The following is a 27,736-nucleotide window of genomic DNA, read 5'->3' as shown; positions in this document are numbered from 1 at the left end:
AGTGAAGGCACCCAGCTCGAGGGCTGATGAGTGGGCCTAGGAGCCCCTGTGCCCCTAGAGCCTATGGAGGGATTTATCCCTTTGTGTCAGGCCACCTTCGTGACTTTGTTGGAGGAGTGGGTGATAGCGTCATGTGCCCATTGGTCGGGGCGGCGTCAGGGATCCCCTGAGCCTTGGATGCTCGGTAGGTTGGTCGATGCTCGGGGCATTGTATTCCTACCCGAGCACTGGCTCGGGCTGGGTTGAGCTGAGGATCAAGGTTGGGCTATCATTGGTTGGGAGCCTAGGGCTCTAGAGAGCCCCTAAGCCCTAAGCAAAGGCCGTGGGCGTGCTTGGGCTCTGCCTGATCCTAGAGGGGTCGGTCGGGGTCTCTCGGTTGAGAGTCTTTCTCCTAGGGACTTGACATACCCCTATGTTGGACTCTCGTTAATTGCTATAACAATATTCCATGCGCTTGTAGAATTATCTATTTGAGCATAAGAAATATCAACAATCATATTTCTCAATTTCAGATGTAGTTGTTTTCGTTGGTGGTGGAGGATAGGTAATGTTGACGACGATGGAGAAGATAGGTCAAAGATGCTGCTAATAAAGGTGACGGTATAGAGCACTGCCTCACTTGGACAGAAGACGAAACTTGGTGAATAGCGCGAGCAGTTGCACTAGGCCCTTACCAAAAACCTTATTTAACCTTTCTCTTTGACACTTCAAAGTCCAAGTGGCTTAGATGGACTCTACACGTTGTGTGAACCACACACTACCACCAACCCATTACACTTTCATCCTCATTTAGCGTAAAAGGGTTAACCTGAGATGGTGGTATAGACTCTAGAAGCCTTATATGTTGGTTTAACCCACCCTCAGCAAATAAGCTACGACTAAAGCCCCCATAATTTCACATCAACACACACACACACACGAACCACCATAGGGCCTTATTCAACCTAGGTAGACCTGATGGCCTCGTCATCTCACCAACACAGCTATGTCTCCAGTGTTAGAACATGTGCCATGCCATGTGCCACACATTGGGCTCACATGTGCCAAGCTCCCTATGTTCGCATCCTTCACCCACACACATCCATGAAGGTCGGTGATGAGATCCTAACATATGGGTATGTTAAGCATCGGGTCTAGTGGTTCCTAAACGAAGAAGACCCCCGACCGACCCCTCTAGGATCGCCCGGGGGTTCAAGAGCTATACCCATCAGGTACGCTCGCGCGCACCCTCTAGAGAAGAAGCCCACCCGAGCCTGACTCCGCCACGACTTCTGCTTGGGGCTCAAGGGCTTACCCGAGCCCCGAGACTCCGCCACGACTTTGGCCCAGCCCTTGGCTCCTGCCCCACCAATGACGCCAGCCAAGGCCTAGGCGCAAGAAGACAAGCCCCGAGGTACCGAGGCTCGGGGGCTCCCCGGCGCTGCCCCTGGGCCACAACATTGCTGGCCACTTTCCTGACAAGGTCATGCACGGGGCGTGACACAAGAAGACAAAGCTTCCCAGCGGCCTCTAGGGTCTCGAAGGCCCTGGGCCCACGTGTCAGCCCCTGAAGCCGACCTCCTTCACCGCCAAGAAGACTCTAGAAGGTCCACCTGGGGGAGGCCGGTCCAAGCCAACATAGCCTAACACGCAGAGTGTTAGAACAGAGCAACCGGACGGCGCCTAAGGCTTCTTCGGCTCCATGACACCACCACGGTCCACAGCGCATCGCTACAAGGCCCTCGTGGACTCCGGACGCATGTAGACCAGTAGACTAGTTCCCCCCAATCGCCATGTACCCAACCTATCTCATTATATAAGGGATAAGGTCAGACCTAGAGGGGACAATGAAGATGATTAGGAGAAGACAATATCATTCTACTCCATTCCATTCCTTGGCCTCCGCTCAACATTGAGAGGAATGCAACCCACCGAGGGGCACCAAGAGCTCCTCCACCACATCCTATCGTCTTCCTCCTCTCTGATGAGGGGAAGGCACCATCGCAAGGTGAGGCAACCTTAGGATTAGCACCGAGCTAACCCCCTACCAAATCTCTCTACAACCCTGTTGTAACCCCTAATTTTGGGTGGTTTTGAGGTAAGGATCATCAGCTGCTAGACATAGGGCACCAATTGGCCTGAACCTAGGATAAACCGTTGTGTCCTCTCTGTGATTCTTGTGTTCTTGAGTCCACCCGAGCCACCGGTGACCCATACTCTGGCACTGACTTGAACAACAATGCTTGTCGCGGTTCTGAGCCCACGATAGTCAGCTCTGATACCATTTGCTACACCACAAAGTCCAAAAGGCTTAGACCCACTTTGTAGGTTGTATGAACCACATACTACCACCAACTCACTTACACTTTAATCCTTGCATAATGTAAAATGGTTGATCCATGGATAGTGGTATGGACTATAGAAACCTTATATATTGGTCGAACTCGCCCGCAACAACCAAGGTAGTTGTAGCACCTGATCCCCTCACCACCCCCGCACAACAAATGGATCACCATGAGCCTATTTCACACTAGGTCAGATGTCACACTCCTAGTGCATGATGGCAAGGGTGGCATATTCTAGAGGCCTGCTCTAACGATCTGTGATTCACAATGGGGCTCGGGGTGGAGAGACTATGATGGCAACGCATCAGCCAAAAGAGGCAAACCCTATGTTGAACATATTGATTTTTTGTGGTGTACAATAGGTCATATATGTAAACTAAATTGATTAGGTTTCCAAATGTAAGACTTAAAATCCAATCAATCAAAAAATAAAACTACAAAAGGAGGCCACACTACCACACGGTCTAGGTCCGAATTTTGACAGACCATTCACGCAAGTGTCACGCCCTTCGCCCCCACCTCTAGCTTGGCGAGCAAGCAGGCACATGTGGAGTTCCATTCTCTTCCTCCACACACGTGGCTTTCATATTTAAACATGCCATCCTCCACTTCAACTAGCAAGTGGGGACTAAAGTTCCACACCATACTACACTTTTAACAAATGAATGGGCCCTTGAGATTTATTTGGAATAATTTGAGTTTTCAACTGGGCCAAGTCCATTTATTCCAATAGCCCGTGCATGCTTGCATGGAGACATTGTGAATTATTTCCTTCTTTTTATTGAAGTTTCTATATTTTTCATATATATGGATTCAGGTAGAGATAACATTATGTAAAAACTTTAGATCTCCACAAGATCTACACCTTACTAGAAGATATATTCTTTTCTCATATTGTAAATTTTTTTATACTCAAATAATCGACCAAAGGTTACACAACATGGACCGAAAGGATAAAATATTGCAATGCTACGTGCAGTCAGTATTTGTGGGATGGCAAAAGAGGTTATGTGCGAGGCCTCACATTGCAGGTTTGGCTAAAATATGAATGATAAGTTTGTGAGAAATTGTATTCCTATGCCTGATAAAACATGTGAGCCTAGAGGTGTGGCTTGAGTCTAAAAATATATATTTATTTTTTTAGGAGAACAAATGTGGACTTTCTGTCCAATAATTCGTGGTGGCTCAAAATACCATCTAGTGTGAATACTTATTATCCTTGTTAGTTGTGAAGTTCATGGAGATACTTAGAAGCAGAGTTATGGGTTAGACTTGATAAGGCACTCTATAGTAGATACGCATGGGTAGAACTAGTGGAACCCTTCTCCCCCTATAACCAAAACCAGATCCTTTCCTCACTTTTTACGGATACATAGTTAAAATATTGATAAGAAACCATCATATTCTTTGACAAAATTTAACCAATTTCTCATGACAAGTCATGATATGATCCATCATCACATTAAGCTTATAAGATAACATACATCATATGGATCAAAGATACACACAACTTTTAGAAAAAAAACACAAATTGTCTTGTCTAATTAAAGTTGAAGCAAATTACACATAATTGATGAAATAAAAGAAGACCATGAAAGGACTTCTTAGAATAATTCATAGATAATTGAAAATAGAACCCTATAGTGAGTTCTTTTGTTCCTGTGTTCCTTTTCCTCATTAGCTTATCAAATGTAGCTCAAAATACGGGGCACGTCAACAGCTTTGATAGGCTTTATGATATACTCCTTTGCCCCTGCATCCAGGCACCTGCATATGACATAAATTAAGTATATGGATGATACTGGTGTATATAATGCAACTGCTTGATAGATTTAAGCTTCACTCACTTTTGCATCCTTTCAGGGATGTTGTCACTAGACATGATCACCACAGGGATATGCTTCAACTTTGGTGATTCCTGAGTGTGTAAAAAATTCAGTTAATAACCGATAAGGTTTCTATATATTTTGAGACAGAAACATAAAACATTCAACACAACATATATCATGAAACTATACGACCATGGATATTAGAAGTTATTTTTCTTTAAGAAAAGAGTCTACCTTCACCTCCATCAGAAGATCATACCCAGTCATACCAGGCATACAATAATCGGTTAGAATCAGCTTTACATCATTCTCCTGTATACAAATGTTATGTTGAAAACATGTCAATCATAGTATGTAACCAAATGAACTAAATTATGTGCATTCCAATTAATATTAGTTATATAAACTATTGATATACCATGTCTAGAAAATCCAAGGCTTGCTTTGGGCCCTCCACAATTGTCACTACACAATAATAATATTATTTAAAAGGGAACATTTTTAAATCAAAGAAATTGAGTGAAAGCATAGAAAACTCAAGCCATTATACCTTGAATGTTACAACTCTTTAAGACTCGAGATGCCACAAGGCGATCAACAAAGGTGTCATCAACTATGAGTACATGTGGAGCAACAGTGTCCATGATACTCTCTTGCAACTTCCTATTCCTTCCTTTGAGGACAACCTTGCAAACCTTTGATACTGGATTGTTTGTATTGCGATGTTGGTGATGGAATGAACCCAAAGTGGACCTCTTTATATAGAAATTTGTGGGTATACTATTGGTATATTTAATATATTATCAAATACTTGCTGGCTACTATCTATAGCCTTAAGATAGAAAATCATAAGTTGTAGCTATATTGATGATATCTTTCAAATAAACGACAAGTTTGCAATTATACAAATGATATCCTTAAGATACGGAATACGTCAGTAGGTATACTGATACTATCCTTAATGTAGAGAAAATAGTAAATAATAGTAGGATATAACTATCATATCTTTTAACATGAGTGAGTACATCCTTCGGATATAGAGCGTATCTGAGGTGGACCCTAGCTATATTTTTAATCATAAAAGCATTTTATTTGCATGTTTTGACTCTGCATGAACTAAGAATCATTCAGGATACGTTTGGTTCCCTTGATGAGTACTATACAACCTTGCTGAGTCAAAAACCAAAAGGATGTGGTCATTTTGTTGCTTAGTAAGGCTTTCTTAGGACCTAAGCTAACGAGCTTTTTCCTTACTTCCATAGGCAAACAAATTCGGCTCGCCAGCGCCAGCAAGGTAAGCTTGCTCCAGCCAGCAAGGTGAGCTATGCTTGCTTGGGAACCAAATTTGCCCTTAATTCCAGGAGCACCAATGGTAAGTAGATCATAGGCATAGCATTTGGAGGGTTTTAACACTCTAATAATGCTACATCATGTTAACAACTTGAATTTCTCACATGAAACAAGGAATTTATTAAGTTGGCTACAAACATACCGATTGTGCTAACTCATTGGTAAGTATAATACTAGATGCATGTTTCCTATTTATAAGCATGGTCGCATGATTGAATGTAGGCTAATATGTACACAAATTAGAAATTAACAACTATCACAACTCTAGAAGTGAGCTTCACTCCTGGCCCATCAAAAATAGGTTGGCGACAAACCCAGAGTAGTGGTGGATGACAACTAGTTATGTGTCTCCAAGGACAAAAGAGTCATAGAGACATAGTGGTTGATGGTCATAACTGGAGATTTGCTTCAAATAGCAACACAACTAGTTGGAGTCACTAACACTAGTCTAGATTATCACATATAGATTATGAAATGTTCTCATTATAGAAGATACAAAGTTTGCCATAACACTCTTGTGACAAAGATAGAATTAAAGAGGTTGAAAGGTTCTTGTCAGCGCCCAAGAGGAGGTGGAAGGTAAATTGGGTGCCTAATTGAAACCTTAAAACTAGGGATCAAATAAAACTACCATTAGAAAAAACATAAACTAGCTCTAGCATAATGTGCACTTACGGTTTTCCTAGTGTGCTCTAACTTATCCTCAAACCCACACCTAATTTTGCAACCTATCATCGGTATTCACACAAAATTGAGATCGCAGCACGTATAAATGAATCCGAGTCTTCATGCCGTGACGGGACATGGAATACATATGCGGACTGCAGCCGTGTACATATGTCGCAGGGAGCGCACTGGGCTTGCTATTATTTAGCGGGTCAGGCCGGGCCGCCCAAAGGGCCTCAGGGAGCAGCCCAAGCACAACCTACTCCACTGGGCTGGGCTGGCACGGGCACGCTGGCCACCTGGACAGGCTAGGCCAAAAAAACTTAAGCTTTGGACCGAGCTATCAGTTTGTGAGTTGCATGGCTATCTATAGCTCTAGTCCCCAGGCGCAGCCGCGCAGGACCCGATGCCGATGCAAGCCGAAGGGTCGAGGCCAGGAGGAGATGCATCATCTAGCTGCCTCTATTCTCTTGTTGAAGCCGAGCAAAGCTATCTGCAAGGCGCTTTTCTTCACGTGCACACGGCCTCCGGTGCTTCCTCTCCCTTTCCAACCACAACCATTTTGAGTCCCTCTTCACCAACCATTTTGCACTGACCTCTCAGGATTCTGGAAACACCATTTGCACAGCCGGTTTGTCGCTCGTCTGTGTAGATTGCGATTGACATAGACCTTCGAATAGACATGGCTTGTGAGTTGTGACTCCGCCTCTTAAAATATTGTTGACACGCCTCTTAGAGCAGGCAGCAGCTTCTACCCTCGTCCTACATTTGAGGGCCGAAGTAAAAAAAAAAAAATTAGTACAGCAGGGTCTCTACCAGAGTCCTCAAATTTGAGGAGTCCTCAAATCTTTCGTCTGGCCCTCAGTCCTGGTATAATATAAAGTGAAGTTGGTTGCCGCGGGGCTTTCTTCCCGCTCGCGCTGCTTCCTCCCCGTCGACATGGCGTCCGCATCTTCCTCCACCTCGCGCGCGGAGCTTCCTCTCCCCTGCATCTAGCTCGCGCGCAGCCCCCGTCCTCCCGTGAGCAGGAAGGAAGACGGCGCCGCCGGATCCGCTAGAACTGACCGGCGCCGCTAGGTTCTTTCCTCTCCCCGGCTGCTTCCGCTCCCGGCCGGCTCCCTCCCCTCCCCTGCAGCTGTGCTTGCGGGCGGGCCCCTTCCCCGTCTGCCGCGCACTCTGGATCTACGGGAAGGGACCGACGCTGCATCTCTGCAAGGTCACGACCGGCGCTGCATCTCTGCATCTCACGAACGGCCCCGCCATCCCCGTCCGTGCGCTCAGTAGGAGCAACACCACCAGCGGACGTGACCCTGCTCCATCCTCTCCAAGGTAACAGGCGTGCTCCATCTTTGCTTACTTTATTCAGAAATGTCATGCTGTAGCAGTACATATAATTTAGTAGTAGTCTTCCAGGTGTCTTCTGAAGTTTTTGAAGATCCTTGTAGCATATGTGACTCGTTCAGACCCAGCCTTTGGGATAATATGATGCATAAACGTAAACTGTACTGTACTGTATATGTGATTCAAATTGATATGTATATGTGCTAGTTTTTTTTTTGCACAGTTTAGAATATGTCGCAGGGAGGTAATTGGTCATGGATGATGTCTGACGATGTTGACGTTGATGACATTGCAATTTTACCCATGGGTACTCAGCCTTCGTCAACCTAATGATGTAAAGAGGAAGGCCAATCTGTGCTGCCAACTACACTCCAGAGGAAGATCTCCAATTATGTGAATCATGGGAGAACATAAGTTTGATCCTATCACTGGAAATGAGCAACCTAGCAAAGCGTATTCGAAGCGAATTCATGAAAACTTTCATGCCAACAAAAAAATTGTATCCGATAGGAATGCAAATTCTTTGGAGCATAGATGCGGGATAATTCACAAGGAATGTTCAGAAGTTTCAAGGCTTATTTGAGGAGGTTGAGCGCCGCCATCCTAGTGGTGTGCCCTACCAGGAACATGGAAGAATTGTTTTTATTAAGATGTTGCATCATTTATTTAATAATTTTTGCTAACACATGTCTTCCAATTAATTAGTTGCTAGAAGCTCAAACAGCATATATAGAAAAAGATCCAAAGAAGAAGGGGTTTCCTTTCCTCCATTGTTGGTTGAAGCTCAAACCCCTGACTTTTCCATGCCTAGTGGTAAAAGGCCTATGGGGAGGAAGCAAGCAAAGGAGAAGCTAAAGAAAGGAGGAGAAGCTGAAGAAAGGAGAACTAACAAATTATAACTTGATAGAGAAATTTCTTAAGAGCATCTCCAGCAGTTCCCCAGTACCCCCCTATCCCTATAAAACTGCCATATTAGGGACATCTATGTTTTTTTCTTACTCCAACAGTTCCCCAATACCTCTTCCTTTTTTTGGTGGCCACCAATATTTTACTCATCTCCCCTCAAAGAAAGGGGGAGATACAACTCCCTTAATGCCATGGGAACCATTCCAACTAACACTTTTTAGCCATATTTTCTCTTACACATTTGTGGGACTCACCTTTCATATGGGTATTGGGGGAGATATATTGGGGTACTGCTACAACATCTCCCCCGATAAATCTAGAAAGTGATATTGGGCTACCCCAATACCATCTTATTGGGGGAGTTGTATTGGGGGACTGCTGAAAGAATCTGTGCGACATGATAGGTGGATTGAGAGCAAGGTGCTGCATGAGTGCAAATTATCACTTGAAGAGCGCAAGATTGCAAATGAGGAGAAGAAGACCCTATGGGAGCAAGAACAAAAGGTTATGTTTTGTGACCTCGACACATTGGACCCCTCCCAAAAGACATGTGATAGCAATGAGGGCTCAGTTGAAAAGATGGCGGCATTCAACAACGCTTTCGGTGGTAGCTGTGGAGGACATGAAGCTAGTGGCGGAGGAGAAATTTGATATTCATTGTTATGTTTTGGTTTAGGACTATGTGTCTTTTCATTTGATAATGATGTCATGAACTATTACTATGTGTCTTCTGATTTGTGATCGAATGTCGTCAAATTTGGACCAAATTTATGTTTGAATTTAAATTTGAATATTCGTATTTTCAATCATATTTTTAAATATGGTGCTTTAGAGTTGCAGTTTAAATAATTTATTATATAGTGTGATGTTCTCAAATACATATGCATATAGTGCATAAGGAAATAGAAGCAATTGGGAAGTAGGGGCCTTGTTTTGGGGCTGTTGGAGTTCACTCCAGAAAACAGAGCTCTCAAAAGTAGGAGCAACCCTCAAATAAAAAGTAGAAGCCTTGTTTTGAGAGCTATTGCTGGAGTTGCTCTTATATATATATACTACTAGATCATTTTTGGGCCAGTAAAAAGGCCTTAGCGCTTGCTAGGTAGGAAACTAGTTAGCATTTCCTCTGAAAATGCTAATCAACTTAAATGAAATAGAACAAATGGAAGTAGATGATCCTGGAAGCAACATATGTAGACCTTTCATATACAGCGCTGACAGCTAGAACTTGTGAAGTAGTGATGTAAACATCTAAAACAAAACCATCAGAAGAACTACAACAACGTGACGTCTTCAAAAGTGAAAACTACTTACCATTTTCCTTACCTTTGGCATAAAAATCTCTTGTTCCGCAAAACCTGAAAACTGATCGAAGCTGATTTCGCAGCCGGTGGTGGCCCAAACGCGCCATGAGACGCGAATGGGCCTGAACTCACGTACTGGGCCGCCACTGCAGCTGCTCCGGCAGGGCTGGACGCGAAGCAACACATTTGGGCCGCACTGCAGCTGCTCGTGTGATCATTTTTCCTTATCCACGTGGGTGAACGATTATAATTATTCTATATCTAATATTAAATTTTTTTCCTTATGTGTCTCACTCTCTGTCCCATCAGTCCCTCCCTCCCTCCTCCATGATTTCTTACTCTTATTCTTCCTACTGCGTTCGAAGCTACAAAATAATTATTGACGCCACAACACTCATATTATTAACATCTGGCTTAGCCATCCGAACCTATTCATGTTGCCCCGCACGTGTGGATGTGTCTTAACTTCCACCTATCTTAAACCCATAACATTAACAGGTGTGTGCACAAAACAGGCTACACAATAGACGGGTCTACATCGAAATCCACATGTTTCCTAGTTTTTAAATTTGGACTAGAGAAACATAGCCAAGCTAGTTTTCCTGCTTTTGGTCAGAAAACAGGGCAACCCGGTCTAGCCAACATTCAAAACCCGGCCTATTCGGTGATCGAGCCGTAGCTCGTAACACTCCAGGTGGAGGAGTGGCCGGTCGTGGGTTTGAGCTTTGCTCGACTCACAATTCCCACCGGGTTTTTTTCCCATATTAACGGTGCAGCTTCTCTCGCGTGGAGCCACAAAGGGATAGCGGCGCGCCCGTCGCCTACGGAGCCTTGGATGGTTTCGGTGATCTCTTTATGGACGTGGTCTTCGAATCTATGTGTAGCTGTAGGGTCTGTTTGTGTACAAAGGTGTGAGTGATGTGTGCGTGTGTGGTGTTAGTGTGTGTCTGTTCATGAACAGATACTACAGCTGAGATACGTCAAAAAAAAGGGAACCCAGCCTATCCTTATCGTGTGCCTAAAATGGCTGTCAACAATGTACTACTACCAATTATACTCCAAGATACATAGACTCGGCGAATCAATTTATAATAACTACCCTTAGTCGCTCTTAGGTGTTCGGCTGGTACAGATTTTCACTGTAGTTCAGCTGATTTTGGATGATTTAATAGTGTTCTGTAAAAGAGAATAAGCTGAAACAAGCTGAAATAATCCAACACCAGATCAGCCGAACACGCTTATATTGTTATCGGTTATGCAATGATCACCCATCTCCGTGCAAGTGAGAAACAAGCCAAGAAAACCAGCTCTCATGATCAAACACACGATCACCGGCCGCCCATGATTATCTCCACGGCCGGCATGGCAGAGATTTAGCGCAAGCGTGGGAACCAAGGGTGCGTCTGGGAGCGCTCCATGAGCGGATTCTCGAAGAGAATCACTCCCCGGCTGCTTCTGATTCTGTGAAGTAATTCTATGAAATGAACTAAGAGGATGAGAGCTGAAAAAAAAATAGTTTCTCCTGATTCTATGGAGTGATTTTCCATAGTGATTTTAAGAGTTTATGCTAAATAATCAAATAGAATCATTTTCAGCCTCAGAATCACTTCACCAGAGAATCAGGGAGCACAACTCTGCTAAACGGACCCCAAATGTCCCATTGCTACAGCAGTGCAGTTTGGTGTATGGTGGATTGGTGGTGGATCCAGGATCCTGGCCATGATTCACAGGCTAGCTGAACTACCGAACTAGGCCACTCCACACTCATGCTGCCTCTGGCTTCGCCGCCAAGCAGAGACGGCCAGGGAGCGCACGAATGGGCATGAGATCCGCTCGTCCGGCCGGTCCACTGTATGGATGCAAAGTGAGCCGTGGCTTCCACACTACACAAGCTTCATTCCCTGTACCAACCAGCATTACTGCTGCGTCACCAAGCGTCAACTCACTGCTTGTCTTCCTCACCTATTGCCAACTCATACAATCAGTCTGTTCGCTCGTTGGTTTCAGCCAGAGTTTATCAGACATGATATAGTATTTTTTTCTCACAACAAACCAGCACCAGCCGATCTTATCAGCCCAGAAACCAACCAGCGAACAGGCTGAATATATCTTACCGCCAAAGGCGCCAACCAGCGTTATATATGCATGCATGTTTACTTCCAGAATTACAAAATCCTAATATAGTATATATTACATACGTTAAGTACTTCCTCCGTCTACGAAAGAATACAATTCTCGCTTTTTAAGAAGTCAAACAATTTGAATTTTGATTAAAGCTATATAAAAAATACTGATATTGATGATACAAAATAACTACTGCTGATTAGTTATAGAATATATATTCGGAGCAAACTTTACTGAAGACACAAATGTTAATACTATTCGTTACAACTTGGTCAAATATAAACTAGGTTTCACTAGAACAAACCTCGTAGTTGTATTCTTTTGTGAATGGAGGGAGTACTACATTTTCAGTACTGATATTAAGTTGGTGCTATAGTTCTACATAGTTGAGATCCCAAGATCCAAATTTTGTTCAGTGATTGGAAATGTTGGAATTTTTTATTGGGGTTTGGGATTTCTCTGGATTTCAATTTCTAGATGAGGAAAATTGAACTCCAAACTCTTCGGTTTCCACGTACTCTAATGAGTGGCGGAGCCACGATTTAAACGTAGGTGAGGTCGTTCGAACTGATAACAATCACACATAACAAAATACATATACAGTCAATGTATACATGGAAGAGGATGAAGTACAAATAAAATCATTAACTAGTTTATTAAAATATCAGATAACCAATAAATATATAATATGGTAAAAAATTATATATTTCTTAATATAATATTGAGTAAAATATATTGTGGTGTTAGGCGCGGGGGGGGGCATGGCCCCTGTCTGTATCTAACCACTTAATCTCGTCACAATTCGTTCTAAAGTACTCGTTCCACCTATATTTTGAGCCTGTTTAGTTGCATTTCATTTTGCAAAACTTTTTAAGATTTTCCGTCACATCGAATCTTTGGACGCATGCATGAAGCATTAAATATAAATAAAAATAAAACTAATTACATAGTTTAGACGAAATTCACGAGACGAATCTTTTAAGCCTAATTAGACTATGATTAGACACTAATTGCTAAATAATAATAAAAAGTGCTACAGTACCACTGTCGAGTACCATGAAACAGGGTACCCCGAGCGCACACCACGAGAGGCACTAAAATCCCGTCAACGACAAAGTTAGAGGGAAATCCATGGGCTCATAACCAGCCCCGTTCAAGCCCACCCGGATCTCTGCATCGCCTCAGGCCTCTCACGGGAGGTCTCGGCAAGGAGACGCACTCTCCGCCTCGCGCGAGACCTCTCGTGAAAGGCCTCGGCAAGGAGCTCCGCCTCGCGCGAGACCTCTTGCGGAAGGCCTCGGCAGGAAGCTCCGCCTCGCGCGAGACCTCTTGTGGAAGGCCTCGGCAGGAAGCTCCGCCTCGCGCGAGACCTCTTGCGGAAGGCCTCGGCAAGGAGACCAATCTCCATCTCGCGCGAGGCCAGCTTATCCGTAAACCGTAGCCCCCGCCTCGGCTGGTCTTTCCGACAGCATGTCACGTCCCATTAATACGTCAACCACTCCCGCAATCTCAGCCGGACGACGGCTCGACACCGCGGAATGGCCGACGGGACATGAGGTCGCATCAGCGCCATACCGGCTGAGACAGGGCACGGCGGGGATTACCGGCCACTGTACTTTGACGCTGTGCCCACGATCTGCGCCCGCACTACACTGTGCCCCACGAATCCCGCCTCGAAAACAACACGACGTGGGCAGCCTAGCCCGGGTCATCACCACCCCCGAACCAGCACACCAGATCAATCACTCTCTCCGGGCCTCGGCACTCTGCACCAAGGTCTCAGCTATCTCGAGATTCGTGTCTGCCGAGACCCCCCCACTGCGGCGCGGCCTCGGCACCGACCGAGCCTCGGCCTCGCGCACAGTCCGTCCACAGCGACTCGCATGCTGACCGCCGCACTCGCCCCGAGGCAGTCCTGGAGCTCCCATGACGCACAGGATCGGATGTGACCTACACGCCGCCCCAGTATTCCAAGAACGAACCACTCCGACGACCACGCCGCCATAGGAACAGACTACAGGGCTCGGACACGCCGCCTCTGTTCGCACGACGCCGTATAGTTAGCACATGTACTGTCCTTGTCCTCCCTTCAACTATAAAAGAAAAGGACCTGGGCCATTTAGAGAGGACGGACAAAGAATAACACACATTTCCTGCCGCCTGAGAGCAACGTCTCAAGCGACCCACATCACTCCGAGACCTGGGACTAGCTCCCTCTCTCACCTAGTTTGTAACCCCCTACTCCAAGCACTTCGGTGCAAGGAATACAAGATCGATCTCTCAGACTGGACGTAGGACATCGATTGCCTGAACCAGTATAAACCTTGTGTCTCTTTGCATCACCATCCGAGATTAGGGGCACGCAGTTCATATTTACTGGTTGGTTGAGGACCCCCCCGGTCCGAAACACCGACAGTTGGCGCGCCAGGTAGGGGCCTCTGCGTGTCAGTTTTATCATCCCGACAGGTTCCGGATGGCAGACCTCGTACGACCGCTGCGTCTCGGCACTGTGGTGTGGTTCGGGAGCCTAGAGTTTATGTCCCTAGGGCATGAGTACGACATGGTACTTCTCACACCCCGAGCCCCGCCTGCCGATGACGACGTCATGCATCGGCAGCCCAGGCGCAGGCGGCGCCCGGGCGGCCGTTCTCGCCGTGCTCGCCAGGCACGGCGTGAGCAAGATCATCCCGATGCCACGCAAACCCAGGGCGACTTGCCGCTCTCCGCCGGCTCCCCACGACCAGTTGTTGGCGCAGGGTCCCCGGTTGGGGATCTGTCTAGCCTGAGCATGGATAAGGGAAAAACGCCGGTGGCACCTGGCGACGCCCCGACATCAGGCTCCGCTCCACCAATCCCTGAGGAGCTATCTCCGGTAGAACAGAGCCCGGCGGCGGCACTATCTCCATACCCCTTCGGGTTGAGAAATGTCGCCGCATCTTATGCTTACGCCTACGCTTCCGCTCACGCGGATCTCTCGGAGCGCCGCCAGCGCTTCATTCTCGACTTCGACGCCACAGCGTCGACTCACGCCCATGCCGACTCCTCGGAGGAGGACGAGGCGTGGGCCGGAGTGGATTTCTCCGACCTTTGCGACCACGAAACTATGCGCCGCTTCTTGGCCGCAAGCGACTATTGCTTTGGCTACTCCGATTCTGACGATGAAGATACTTACGATCCCACTCGTGAGTGCTTCCACGTTGGACTAGGGATGCCAAGCATGGGCGACGAACATGAGGGGGTGGACGACCGCACTCCGCTTCATCAGGGAACGGGCGATGCGACGCCTCCACGCATTGTCCCCCCGGCAGCACGGAACGAGAACCTTGCCCTCGGACAATTTCGACGCTCGGACCTGGAACAGCTTCGTGAGCTTCAGGCCAAGGTTGAGCAAGATCAACTCCTTCTGCAACAACTCCGAACCATTCTCGAGCAGGAGCAGCAAGGCCGCGGTAACGGCGGAGGAGCCCGGCGACGGGCCCGTGACGTGCACCATCGCATCAACGACGACGAGGGGGACGATCGCCCCCCAATCTTTAACCGCGCTAGCCAGAACGTCACGGCTGCGGCGATGCTAGTGCGCGCGATGCCCGAGCCCTCCACCATGGAAGGATGACGAGTTCGCGGCAAGCTCCGGGATCTCCTTGAGACCGCCGCAGTACAGCAGGCAGAGAGTTCCGCCTCTCGGCGGCGCGGAGCCGCCTCGAACCTCCCCTCAGCACCACGCTGGTAGAATAGGGAGGCCATGGTTCGTCCTGAGCCCGTTGGGGTGCCGGCAACCAATAGGGTCCCCCCGGTCCACGACCGCCTCGATAACCAACATGAGGCACAGGGTGACCACGAGGTGGTCGGCCGACGATGGCGCCACGACAGTGAGGGGCCCGCCCGAGGCTACCATCTGCATCGAGGCAGCCGTTATGACAGTGAGGAAGACCGCAGTCCCTCTCCCGAACCACCTGGCCCTCGGGTCTTCAGTAGAGCCATCCGCAACGCTCAGTTCCCGGCCCGGTTTCGCCAGCCGACCAACCTCACGAAATATAGCGGCGAGACCAACCCCGAGCTCTGGCTCGCTGATTACCGCCTGGCTTGTCAGCTAGGCGGCGCGGACGATGATCTGCTCATCATCCGCAACCTCCCCCTGCTCTTGTCAGACTCGGTGCGTGCCTGGCTTGAGCACCTTCCTCCCTCTCAGATCCACGACTGGCACGACTTGGTTCAGATCTTCGTCGGGAATTTCTAAGGCACATACGTGCGCCCTGGAAACTCCTAGGACCTTAAGAGTTGTCGCCAGAAACCAGATGAGTCTCTCCGAGACTTCATCCGGCGCTTCTCGAAATAATGCACCGAGTTGCCTAGCATCGGCGACTCAGAGATTGTCCAGGCTTTTCTCTCCGGCACCACCTGCCGAGACTTGGTCCGAGAACTAGGCCGGAACGTGCCGCGCTCGGCCGCCGTGCTCCTCAACATCGCCACCAACTTCGCCTCAGGCGAGGAGGCTGTAGGGGCCATCTTCCCCACGGACGACGCCAAGGGGAAATGGAGGGATGAGGCCCCCGAGGCCTCGGCTCCCCGCCTCCCCAAAAGAAAGAAGAAGGATCGCTAGGGGAAACGGGCCGTCCTCGAGGCCGATATGGTCACGGCCGCAGAACGCAAGAATCCCTGAGGCCCCAGGGGTCCCAGACCTTTCGATGACATGCTTAAGAAACCCTGCCCTTACCACCAAGGCCCAGTCAAGCACGCCCTCGAGGATTGCTCCATGTTGTGGCGTTACTACGCCAGGCTCGGGCCCCCCGACGACGACGCCAAGCAGAAGGGCGCCGGCGACCTGGATGATGACAAGGACGATGGGTTCCCCGAGGTACACAATGCCTTCATGATCTTCGGCGGACCCTCGGCGTGCCTTACGGTGCGGCAGCGAAAGAGGGAATGCCGAGAGGTCTTCTCGGTCAAGGTGGCCACTCCCCGGTACCTCGACTGGTCTCGAGAGGCGATCACCGTTGATCGAGATGACCACCCCGACCATGTTCCGAATCCTAGGCAGTACCCACTTGTCGTTGACCCCATCATCGGCAACACCCGACTCTCCAAGGTGTTGATGGACGGAGGCAGCGGCCTCAATATCCTATACGCCAACACCCTGGAGCTCTTGGAGATCGACCGATCGAGGCTCCGAGGCGACGTCGTACCCTTCCACGGCATCGTGCCAGGGAAACGCACGCGACCCCTCGGGCGCATCAACCTTCCCGTCTGCTTTGGCACCCCCTCCAACTACCGCAAGGAAGTCCTTACCTTCGAGGTGGTCGGATTCGGAGGAACCTACCATGCCATCCTGGGGCGGCCGTGCTACACCAAGTTCATGGCAGTTCCCAATTATACCTACCTCAAGCTCAAGATGCCAGGCCCCAACGGTATCATCACGATAGAGTCCACGTACGAACATGCATACGACTGTGACGTCGAATGCATCGAGTACGCCGAGGCTCTCGCCAAGGCCAAGACCCTCATTCTCCAACCTCGACCAATTCAGTGGCGAGGCGCCTGACTCCAAGCGTCACGTAGGGACGTTCGAGCCCCGACGACCGGTCGCTGAGGATCAGCGCCACCCTCGACATCAAATAGGAAGCCGTGCTCATCGACTTCCTCCGTGCGAATGCCGACATATTTGCATGGAGTCCCTCAGACATGCTGGGCATACCGAGGGAAGTCGCCGAGCACGCCTTGGACATCCGGGCCGGCTCTAGACCGGTGAAGCAACGCCTACGCCGCTTCGATGAGGAAAAGCGTAGGGCCATCGGTGAGGAGGTGCAGAAACTTTTGGCGACCGGGTTCATCAAGGAAGTGTCCCACCCGGAGTGGTTGGCTAACCCCATGTTAGTTAGGAAGAAAAATGGGAAATGGAGGATGTGTGTAGACTATACCGGTTTAAACAAAGCCTGTCCAAAAGTCCCCTTCCCATTACCCTGAATCGATCAGATTGTTGACTCCACTGCAGGGTGCGAGACCCTATCTTTCCTTGATGCGTATTTTGGTTACCATCAAATCAAGATGAAAGAGTCCGATCAGCTTACGACTTCTTTCATCACCCCGTTCGGCATGTACTACTACGTGACTATGCCTTTCGGCCTCAGAAACGTAGGGGCCATGTACCAGTGGTGCATGACCTAGGTCTTTGGCGACCACATCGGGCGGACCGTCGAGGCCTATGTGGACGACATCGTGGTCAAGACTAGAAAGGCTGAGGATCTTATCGACGACTTAAGGATAGCCTTCAAATGCCTTAGAGAGAAGGGCATCAAGCTCAATCCTAAGAAGTGTGTGTTCGGGGTCCCTCGAGGCATGCTCTTGGGATTCATAGTCTCCGAACGCGGCATCGAAGCCAACCCAGAAAAGGTCGTGGCCATAACCAGCATAGGACCCATCAGAGACCTCAAGGGAGTACAGAGGGTCATGGGATGCCTTGCGGCCTTGAGCCGCTTCATCTCGTGCCTCGGCGAAAAAGGCTTACCCCTGTACCGACTCTTGAGAAAATCCGAGCGTTTTTCTTGGACCCTCGAGGCCGAAGAAGCCCTCGACAGACTCAAAGCGCTGCTCACAAATTCTCCCGTCCTGGTACCCCCAACCAGGGACGAGGCCCTCTTACTCTACGTCGCCGCAACGACCCAAGTGGTCAGCGCTGCCATAGTAGTAGAAAGGCAGGAGGAGGGGCATGCTTTACCCACCCAACGACCTGTTTACTTCATCAGCGAAGTGCTCTCCGAGACCAAAACACATTACCCCCACATCCAGAAGCTGGTCTACGCCGTAGTCCTGGTCCGGTGCAAGCTGCGTCACTACTTCGAGTCTCACCCAGTGACCGTGGTATTGTCTTTCCCTTGGGAGAGATAGTCCATAACCGGGAGGCCTCAGGCAGGATAGCCAAGTGGGCCGTCGAGCTTATGGGGGAAACCTTGACTTTTGCGCCTCGGAAGGCGATTAAGTCTCAGGTCTTGGCCGATTTTGTGGCTGAATGGACCGACACCCAATTACCACCCACCCAAATCCAGATAGAATGCTGGACCATGTACTTCGACGGGTCTCTGATGAAGACCGAGGCAGGCGTGGGACTCCTCTTTGTCTCGCCCCTCGGAGTACACATGCGTTACATGGTGCGGCTCCACTTCGCCGCCTCCAACAACGTGGCCAAGTACGAGGCCCTCGTCAACGGCTTGCAAGTCACCATCGAACTCGAGGTACGGCGTCTCGACATCCGGGGCGACTCGCAGCTCGTCGTCGATCAAGTCATGAAGGAGTCAAATTGCCTTGACCCCAAAATGGAGGCTTACTGCAAGTTGGTGCGTCGCCTAGAAGACAAGTTCGACGAGCTAGAACTGAACCACATCACGTGGAAGTACAACGAGGCCACCGACGAACTGGCAAAGATAGCCTCGGCATGGGCTCCGGTCCCCCCAAACGTATTTGCTAGAGACCTTCACAAACCTTCCATTGACTACACCTTGGTAACGGAGGAGGGCCCGCCTATGGAAACCATGGCGAGGCTCGGTGCCCCCACTACTGCCGAGACCCCCTCGACCGAGCCCGAGGTCATGGAAGTCAACACCGAGCCTCCGCAGACCGACCAGGACGCAGATTGGCGAATCTCGTTCCTCGTTTGGCTTGATCGGGGGGAGCTTCCTAGCGATAGAACCGAAGCCCGACGGCTCGCACGCCGAGCCAAGACTTACGTCCTCTACAATGACGAATTATACAGGCGAAGTCCCTCTGGTGTCCTCCAATGATGTATCACTGCTGAGGTGGGTCGAACCTTGCTTTGGGACCTGCACGCAGGCGCCTGCGGGCACCATGCGGCGCCTCGGGCGCTCGTAGGAAATGCTTTCCGCCAAGGGTTTTACTGGCCGACGGCGGTCTCCGACGCCACCAAGCTAGTACGCTCCTACGAGGGATGTCAGTACTATGCTCGACAAACACATCTACCGGCCCTGGCCCTCCAAACCATCCCCATCACGTGGCCGTTTGCCGTATGGGGGCTCGACATGGTCGGGCCTCTGCAAAAGGCCCCCAGAGGCTACACCCATCTACTGGTATCAATCGACAAGTTCTCCAAATGGATCGAGGCTCGTCCGATCAATCAAATCAAATCTGAGCAGACAGTGCTATTCTTCACTGACATTATCCACAGGTTTGGGGTTCCTAACACCATCATCACCGACAACGAGACACAGTTCATCGGCAAAAAGTTCCTGACATTTTGCGACGACCACCACATCCGTGTGGCTTGGTCGGCCGTAGGACACCCAAGGACCAACAGCCAAGTAGAACGTGCCAACGGCATGATCCTACAAGGCCTCAAGCCAAGAATTTACAACCGGTTGAAAAAGTTTGGCAAGAAATGGCTCGCCGAACTCCCATCGGTCATCTGGAGCCTGAGGAACACTCCAAGCCGAGCCACGGGGTTCACGCCTTTCTTCCTGGTCTATGGGGCTGAGGCCATCCTCCCCACTGACTTGGAATATGGTTCCCCAAGGCTACTAGCCTATAACGAACAAAGTAACCGCACCACCTGAGAGGACGCCCTCGATCAACTAGAGGAAGCCCGAGACATCACGCTACTACACTCGGCTAAATACCAGCAGAGCCTACGGCGCTATCAGGCCCGGCGCGTCCGAGGGCGAGACTTGAAGGTAGGCGACCTGGTGTTGAGGCTAGCACAGAGCAACAAGGGCCGCCACAAGCTGACCCCGCCATGGGAAGGACCGTACATCATCGCCCAAGTACTGAAGCCCGGGACCTACAAGCTAGCCAACGAGAAGGGCGAAATCTTCACCAACGCTTGGAACATAGAACAGCTACGTCGCTTTTATCCCTAAATTTCCAAGCATTGTATATGTTGCTTCTCGGAATACAATTAAAAAGTGTTCTTTAGTTGGTCTAATTTTTCGAGAAACCCCCCGAGCCCATCGTGGGTCTCGGCAACACAATAATACGGTAAGGGAAGCTCGGCTCTGCCTCGGCAGAACCAAGCCTCCCTTGGGGGCTGGATGGGGGACTCCCCCTAAGACCCACGTACTATTCTTTAGTCGTTTTTCGAAAAAATTCCTACGCCAAGTCTCTAGCATGCTCTGACGAATCGGTTGTAAAAACCCCTCGGACCAAAGTCTGTTTCCTAAGCAAGAGGCCAGTAGAGTCGCGAGACGGCCTACGCCTCCGGGCTACGGCACTCCCTCACTACCTCTCGCCCAAGGGACGACTTAGGCTCCAAGGGGGTGTTTTGCAAATGAAATCTGATCAGGAGCAACAGAGGGCAGAGGCTCGGAAACACGAGAAAAACAACTAAGAAACACAAATACTTCAAAAAAGAAAGGCCTCGGCGGCCACAAGCGTTACGATACAAAGACAATTCCTACTCTAATTTTTTTTACATTTCCCCTTAGGCCTAGGTCAAGGCTCAGGGCCTCCAGCATCGGCAGATGGTAGGGGAGGGACCACCTCCTCTTCAAAGAGCGTAGCCAGCGCCGTGCCAGGGCCTTCCGTCGCCTCCATCAGCTTCGTGACCGCCGCGTCGGCCTCCTCGTCATCGTCAGGCAGGACATAGCCATCACTGATGGCCGGGAGGTCGACGCCAACGTAGTGAGAGGAGATGACGGCCAGCGCACGCTTGACACCCGTGTGCAGCACTCCTCAGAGCCGCTCGTGCATCTAGCTGCTCAGCGCGATCAAACGGCTCCCAAGGGAGCTGCCTGACTGAACCCCTTCGACCTCCAAGGCCTCGCAGGCAGAAAGGGCGGCACGTTTTAGTGCCTCGTGCTCCCCGATCTCGGTCTTGAGCACCGTCTGCATTGCGCTAGAAGCCTCGGCTACCCGAGTAACCTCCGCCTCTGACTCTGCACCACGGAAAACAGAATGAGGCTGAGCGAGGGGAAAAACAACCTAAACTAGGGGCGGAAGCCCACAGAACTCACCCTTGACCTTCTGCTCCCAGCGTCGGGCCTCGACCTGACAGGCCTCGGCTTTCTCCTTCCAGCGCAGGGCCTCGACCCAAGAAGCCTCGGCCTTCTGCTTCAAGCGCTGGGCCTCGACCCAAGAAGCCCCGGGCGCCCTGGAAGCTTCACTCCCCAGCTCTGCGTCACACAAGGAAGTTAGGGAGCGAACATAAGGAAAAGAAAACGAAACAAGGAGACTAAAACTCACCCTTGACCGTCCCCCTCCAAACCACAGCCTCGGTTTGCGAGGCCTCAGCTGCAGCAAGGGCCTCATCCAAGGCACCTTTCGTCAGCTAGTGCGCGTTCTGTTCTGCCCCTAGCTGCCCCGCAAGAGCGGTGGTCGAGGCCGTAGCTTCAACGGCTCAAGCCCGGAAGGCATCCCGATCGCTGGCCACATGGGTGAGCTCCTCCTCCAACTCCTTGACCCGCGCCGCCAGAGGGGCGAGCTGCTCCTGGGCCGTGGCCGCCTCGACCTTCACGTCGGCACAGCGGAGGCGGAGATCCTCCACCTCCGCGCTTCGCACCGCCAGAAGCTCGTTGGCACCCGCAAGCAGGCCCCTTTGTCGCTGGAGCTGGTCCCAGACGCCCCTCTCCCGCCGAAGAAAGACCGACTTCCTAAGGGACCAGGTCTCGAGCTCCTGGGGAAGCAGAACAGGGGTCATTGATTGCAACAAAACTCAGAAAAGACAATGTCGCGCGAGAAAAGAAAACGCGAACCTGCGCGACTCTGGGTAGGTCGTCGGCCACCATGGACAGCGCCGTCCGTAGCGACCACTCCGCCAGCTGGCGGTACTGCTTGAAGGTGCCCCAGCGCCCGCCCTCGGCTGCGTCCTCGAGGGCGAACAGAGGCTCCCCCTCAGGGTCGTCCCGGCTCCGCCACAGTACCCGCGGGTGATCCCACCCGTGAGGCTCGGGTCACGCCCGCATGTGGGCCGAGCTTCCCTCGCCCAAGATCGGAGCTGGCTGGTCCACGGCGCCGGTCTCCTCGGCGTCGACCACCTCCCGCGCCCGGGAAGTATCGTCGGAGGAGATCGGATAGACCTCTGCCGCCCGGGCGCTCTCTCGCAACGACGGCGGGCCCTGAACCAATGGCGCCACCGAGGCCTCTGCCGCCTTCATCTCCGCCTCCTGGACAGACGGCCTCGCCGCCATCCCGTCGGCCTTGATGGTCCCGGGGGCTCCGGCCTCTGCCATCGTGGCCTCGGTGGTCGCAGAAACACCGATCGCGGCCACTGCGGTCTCTGCGGTCTTGGGCGCCCCGGCCTCCGTCGCCTCAGCCTCGGAGACACCGGGGGCCTCGACAACCAAGGGCACCATGGCCCCTTCTGACTCGTGAGCCTCGCCCTCGCAGGGCGGAAGTACTCCCTCCCCCATCTGTGTCGGGGTCGCCTCGGCGGCCCCTCCTTGGGTGGCCGGCTCCTTCGGGTTGGCCCTCGCCGACGCCGCGCCGCGTTGTATAGCGGCTTGTGCCTCCGCCACCTAGTGCGCGGAGGAGCCGGGGCTCACCTTGAGCGCCTTAAGGGGCGCCAAGGGAAGCTCGTCCGCAGGCCGCTTCCGACTAAGGAAAAATCACCTACAGGGTCAGCGCAAGACAAAAGAACGAACGGAAGACACTGCGACCCACCAAAAATACACCTACCTCGAGCGGGGCGGCAACCGCTTCGCCACGGCGACCCTTGTCCGCAAGGGCAGTGGCGGCGGCAAAGGCATGGCCTCCGTGTCCATCGGCGCCGGCTGGTCCTCAACGGACCCCGACGCCCCCTCGGTCCTCTGCGGGGGCAGTGGTGTCGCCTCCACCGCCATTTGCTCCACCGCCGCCCCCGAGCCCACCGGGCTGACGGCGCGTTTGCCCAACGCTCGCGCCTCGGGCGTATCGGCCTCGGCCCTAGAGCGGGCGATTGCCGACCCTGGGTCTGCTCCTCCTCCTCCTCCCGGGAGTGCCGGGCTGCTTGCCGATGCCCCGGGCACCACCTCCACTATGTCAGGGAGATGGTCCAGGGGACCTCACCCTACCTCGCCCTCGTCATCCACGTCCGAGGCCTCCGTCGACAGTGACGGCGATGGGGATTCCTCCAACGGAAGACCATCCTTCCTCTGTTGACGGCGGCGCTTGTCCAGCTCCTCGCGCGCGAGGAGCTTCTTCGTGCGCTTCGCCGCCTCGGCGTCCTTCCTCTTTTTCTATGCCTCGGCGTGCGCCTGGTTGACCGCTCGCCGCCACGCATCCTCAGGGACGGGCGGTGGAGAGGCGCGCACGTCCCTCATCCCCTGCATGAACGGTGAAAGCGCATGAGAAGTAAGGAGAAATGGAGGAGGCTCGAGGGCTACAGCGACGCACGACTTACCAGCGTGAGGAACCCCCGCGACGGTCGCATCGCGATGGGGGTCAAGTTGCCGCCCCTCAGCTTCGCCTCTACCGTCTCCCCAACCCGACGAACAATTTCCTCATCAGAAAGGGCGGAGGAGGACATCCGGATGCCCTCAATGGGCTCACCCGGCTTCATCTCGAACAGCCGCCGCCACCAAGCCATCAGCGGTAGCACCCTCCGGCGGTGGAAGGTAGCCACGACCACAGCCACGGTAAGGCCACAGCCCCGCAGCCTCTCCAGCCCCTCTAGAAGCAGCTGCAGCTTGGGCTGGTCATCCTTCAGGACGTCGTACTTCCATCTCTCCGGGAAGCTCCCCACAATCCACCCAGTGTAGGGGGGAAGTCCTCCGTCGTCGTTACAAAGGTAGAACCAGCTCGTGTACCACCGGCGATTGGAGGACGCGAGCTGGGCCGAGATGTAGAGGTGCTGGCGGTCCTAGCGCACTTGGAGAGTGCAGCCGCCGGCCCTCGTCGCCTTCCTCATACCCGACGTGCCCATCGGCTTAGTGGTATGCCCCGCCCGGAATAGATGGAGCCACAACTCCCAATGGGAAGCAATCCCCAAGTACCCCTCGTAGACGGCAACAAAGATAGCCGCCTGTGCGATGGAGTTGGGGTTGAAGTTATGGAGCTCCACGCCATAGTAGTGCGGGAGCGCCCGCATGAACCGATCCGCCGGGACGCCGAGGCCGTGCTCATGAAAGGAGACGAAGCTCATGACGTAGCCGTCGCGAGGCCTCGGCTCTGGCTCACCGTATGGAGCAATCCACTTTGGCCTGGTGGGGTCTGTCACCGGACGAAGGAGTCCGTCGTCAACGAGTGACTGGAGTGTCTCCACGGTGACATCGAAAGGATCCCAGGGGTCTGCCTCGACAACAACGATGTCGCCGGCCATGAGTGCGACGGAAGGATCAGAGGTGGCGGTGAGTTTTTCTCTCTCTTTCTCACCCTCTCGCTTTTCCTCGCTTTCTCCTTGGCTCGCTCTTCTCCCTTCTTCTTCCCGGCACCCGCTGCTCTAGCGACAGCTCGATGGAAGCAGAACTGACGTAGGCAAGGCAAGGTGAGGAGGGGCGAGACTCTTCGAGTATTTATGTAGGGGGGGAGGTGAAACGAACGGGCGATGAAATAGGGGAAGTTTCCCCCCGATCCGGCGCGGTTAACCACGAGCCGATTTTGCCGCCCACGTGCCCACTTCATTCCCATTAATTGCGGGAACAGTTACGTCCCATCCACCACATCATGCTCGGCCACTACGGCAGCAGGAGTCATTTCATCTCCCCAGGAAACCGCCTCAAAAGGCGCGCCACCCGTTGCCGAGCCAATGGGGAAGATATTCCCCCGGCCTATTCCTTTCAGATGAAGGAACCAGGCTCTGAGCCTATTACGGTCTAGGGGTTCGAAGGCTGGGCCCCAAGGGGTTTCGACAGCCGCCCCAGGATAACAGAGTCAGGGACGACCACGGGCGAGCCTATACGGGGCTGAGGCCCAAGCAAGCGAAACGCTTGGGATGCCCTAAGTCGTGTCCGAGACCGGCAGGAAGGTCTCTGAATGGGATCCCACCGTAGGGAGGCACCGAGCCACCGAGGCCCAGCGAACGGCCTCGGCACCCACTAGAGATACCCTTCGGTACTTTTGGAATGTGTCTATGGACCGCTAGCCATCCCCTAGCGAACGGGGCACGGGCCTCCACTCGGACTTACCCAATAACAGCTCACCGGAAGTGCCAACGCTCGTGCCCACCGAGGGTAGCCTGGCACATTCCACCCCTCCTTCCGAGCGAAAAGGAAGCATGAGGGTCGTACAAAAAAGTCAGGGGAACCCCCGACGGACCTCTCGCCCCGTGCAGAGGCTAGGGGGCTCTTCCTGTAAGCTTGCCGAGACCTAGCGACCCCAGTTCGCACTCGAGAGGGCTCGGCAAAACAACCCCTCCTTCCGAGCGAAAAGGAAGCGCGAGGGTCATACAAAAAGCCAGGGGAGCTCCTAACAGCCCTCTGCTCCTTGCGGAGGCTAGGGAGCCCTCCCTGCAACCTCGCCGAGACCCCGCGACCAAGGCTCGCACCCAAAGGGGCCTCGGCAAACAAGCCCTCAAGCGCGAGGGGCGTATAAAAAGTCAGGGGAGCTCCCGACGGCCCTCTCGCCCCGTGTAGAGGCTAGGGGGCTCTTCCTGCAACCCTGTCGAGATCCAGTGGCTCCGGCTCGCACCCGAATGGGCTCGGCAAACAAACCCTCCGTTCGAACGAAAAGGATACGGGAGGGTCGAACAAAGAAAGCCAGGGGGGCCCTGACCGCCCTCTTGCTCCAGGCATAGGCTCGGGGGCTCCTCCTGCACCCTAGACAAAGACAAGCGATCTAAGTCCGCGCTAGAGGTTTCGTTACAAATACGATAAAGGGCACCAAGCCCGTTATGGTCCAGGGGTTCGAAGGCTGGGCCCCCAGATGTTTCAACAGCTTCCCCAGGGCAACAGAGTCAGGGATGACTTTGGGGCGAGCCTACGAATGGCCGAGGCCCGAGCGAACAATCGCTCGGGGCGTCCTATGTCGTGTCTGAGACCGGCAGGGGAGTCTCCGAATGGGATCCCACTGTAGGGAGGCACCGAGCCACCGAGGCCCAGTGAACGGCCTCGGCACCCACTAGAGAAACCCTCTGGTACTCTTGGAGTGTGTCTCTGGACCGCTAGCCGTCCCCTAGCGAACGGGGCACAGGCCTCCACTCGGACTCACCCGATAACAGCTCACCGGAAGTGGCAACGCTCGTGCCCATCGAGGGTAGCCTGGCACATTCCACCCCTCCTTCCGAGCGAAAAGGAAGCGTGAGGGTCGTACCAAAAGCCAGGGGAACCCCTGACGGACCTCTCGCTCCACGCGGAGGCTAGAGGGCTCTTCCTACCACCTCGCCGAGACCCCCGCGACCCGAACTCGCACTTGTGGGCTCGGCAAATACGATGAAAACCCCTCACTCAAACACGAAAACAAAAAAAGCCCCTGGAGGAGTAACTCCACTCCTCCAGGGCCTCGGGGGCTACACCCGGCGGGTGCGCTCGCGCGCACCCACCAAAACCTCAAGAAACAAAACACAATCCCTACGGGAGCGACTGCAAACCAAGTCCCGATAAATCCTCAGGGAGAATGCACTCACCCTCCCTGAGGCTCGGGGGCTACTGTCGAGTACCATGAAACGGGGTACCCCGAGCGCACACCACGAGAGGCACTAAAATCCCGTCAACGGCAAAGTTAGAGGGAAATCCATGGGCTCATAACCAGCCCCGTCCAAGCCCACCCGGATCTCTGCATCGCCTCAGGCCTCTCACGGGAGGTCTCGGCAAGGAGACGCAATCTCCGCCTCGCGCGAGACCTCTCGCGAAAGGCCTCGGCAAGGAGCTCCGCCTCGCACGAGACCTCTTGCGGAAGGCCTCGGCAGGAAGCTCCGCCTCGCGCGAGACCTCTTGCGGAAAGCCTCGGCAAGGAGACCAATCTCCGTCTTGCGCGAGGCCGGCTTATCCGTAAACCGTAGCCCCCGCCTCGGCTGGTCTTCCCGACAGCACGTCACGTCCCAGTA

The 27,736-nt window shown here is 52.5% G+C and overlaps 1 protein-coding gene and 1 pseudogene across 1 annotated transcript; one reads left to right on the top strand and one right to left on the bottom strand.

The window, feature by feature from the left end:
* Nucleotides 1-4,009: 4,009 nt before the first annotated feature.
* On the bottom strand, nucleotides 4,010-4,797 carry LOC136471787 (two-component response regulator ORR12-like). Its single transcript, XM_066469539.1, has 5 exons — nucleotides 4,704-4,797; nucleotides 4,572-4,618; nucleotides 4,388-4,465; nucleotides 4,172-4,242; nucleotides 4,010-4,091 (listed from the first exon to the last, which is right to left on the bottom strand). Exons 1-5 carry the CDS (start codon nucleotides 4,795-4,797, stop codon nucleotides 4,010-4,012), a joined length of 372 nt encoding a protein of 123 aa, XP_066325636.1.
* A 2,944-nt stretch (nucleotides 4,798-7,741) lies between these two features.
* On the top strand, nucleotides 7,742-8,409 carry LOC136468954 (uncharacterized; annotated as a pseudogene).
* Nucleotides 8,410-27,736: the final 19,327 nt, after the last annotated feature.

The sequence above is a fragment of the Miscanthus floridulus genome, chromosome 8, assembly GCF_019320115.1.
Source record: "Miscanthus floridulus cultivar M001 chromosome 8, ASM1932011v1, whole genome shotgun sequence".
NCBI classification, from domain to species: domain Eukaryota; kingdom Viridiplantae; phylum Streptophyta; class Magnoliopsida; order Poales; family Poaceae; genus Miscanthus; species Miscanthus floridulus.
Note: the sequence above shows the minus strand (reverse complement) of the source record. Positions and strands in the feature narration are given on the sequence as shown.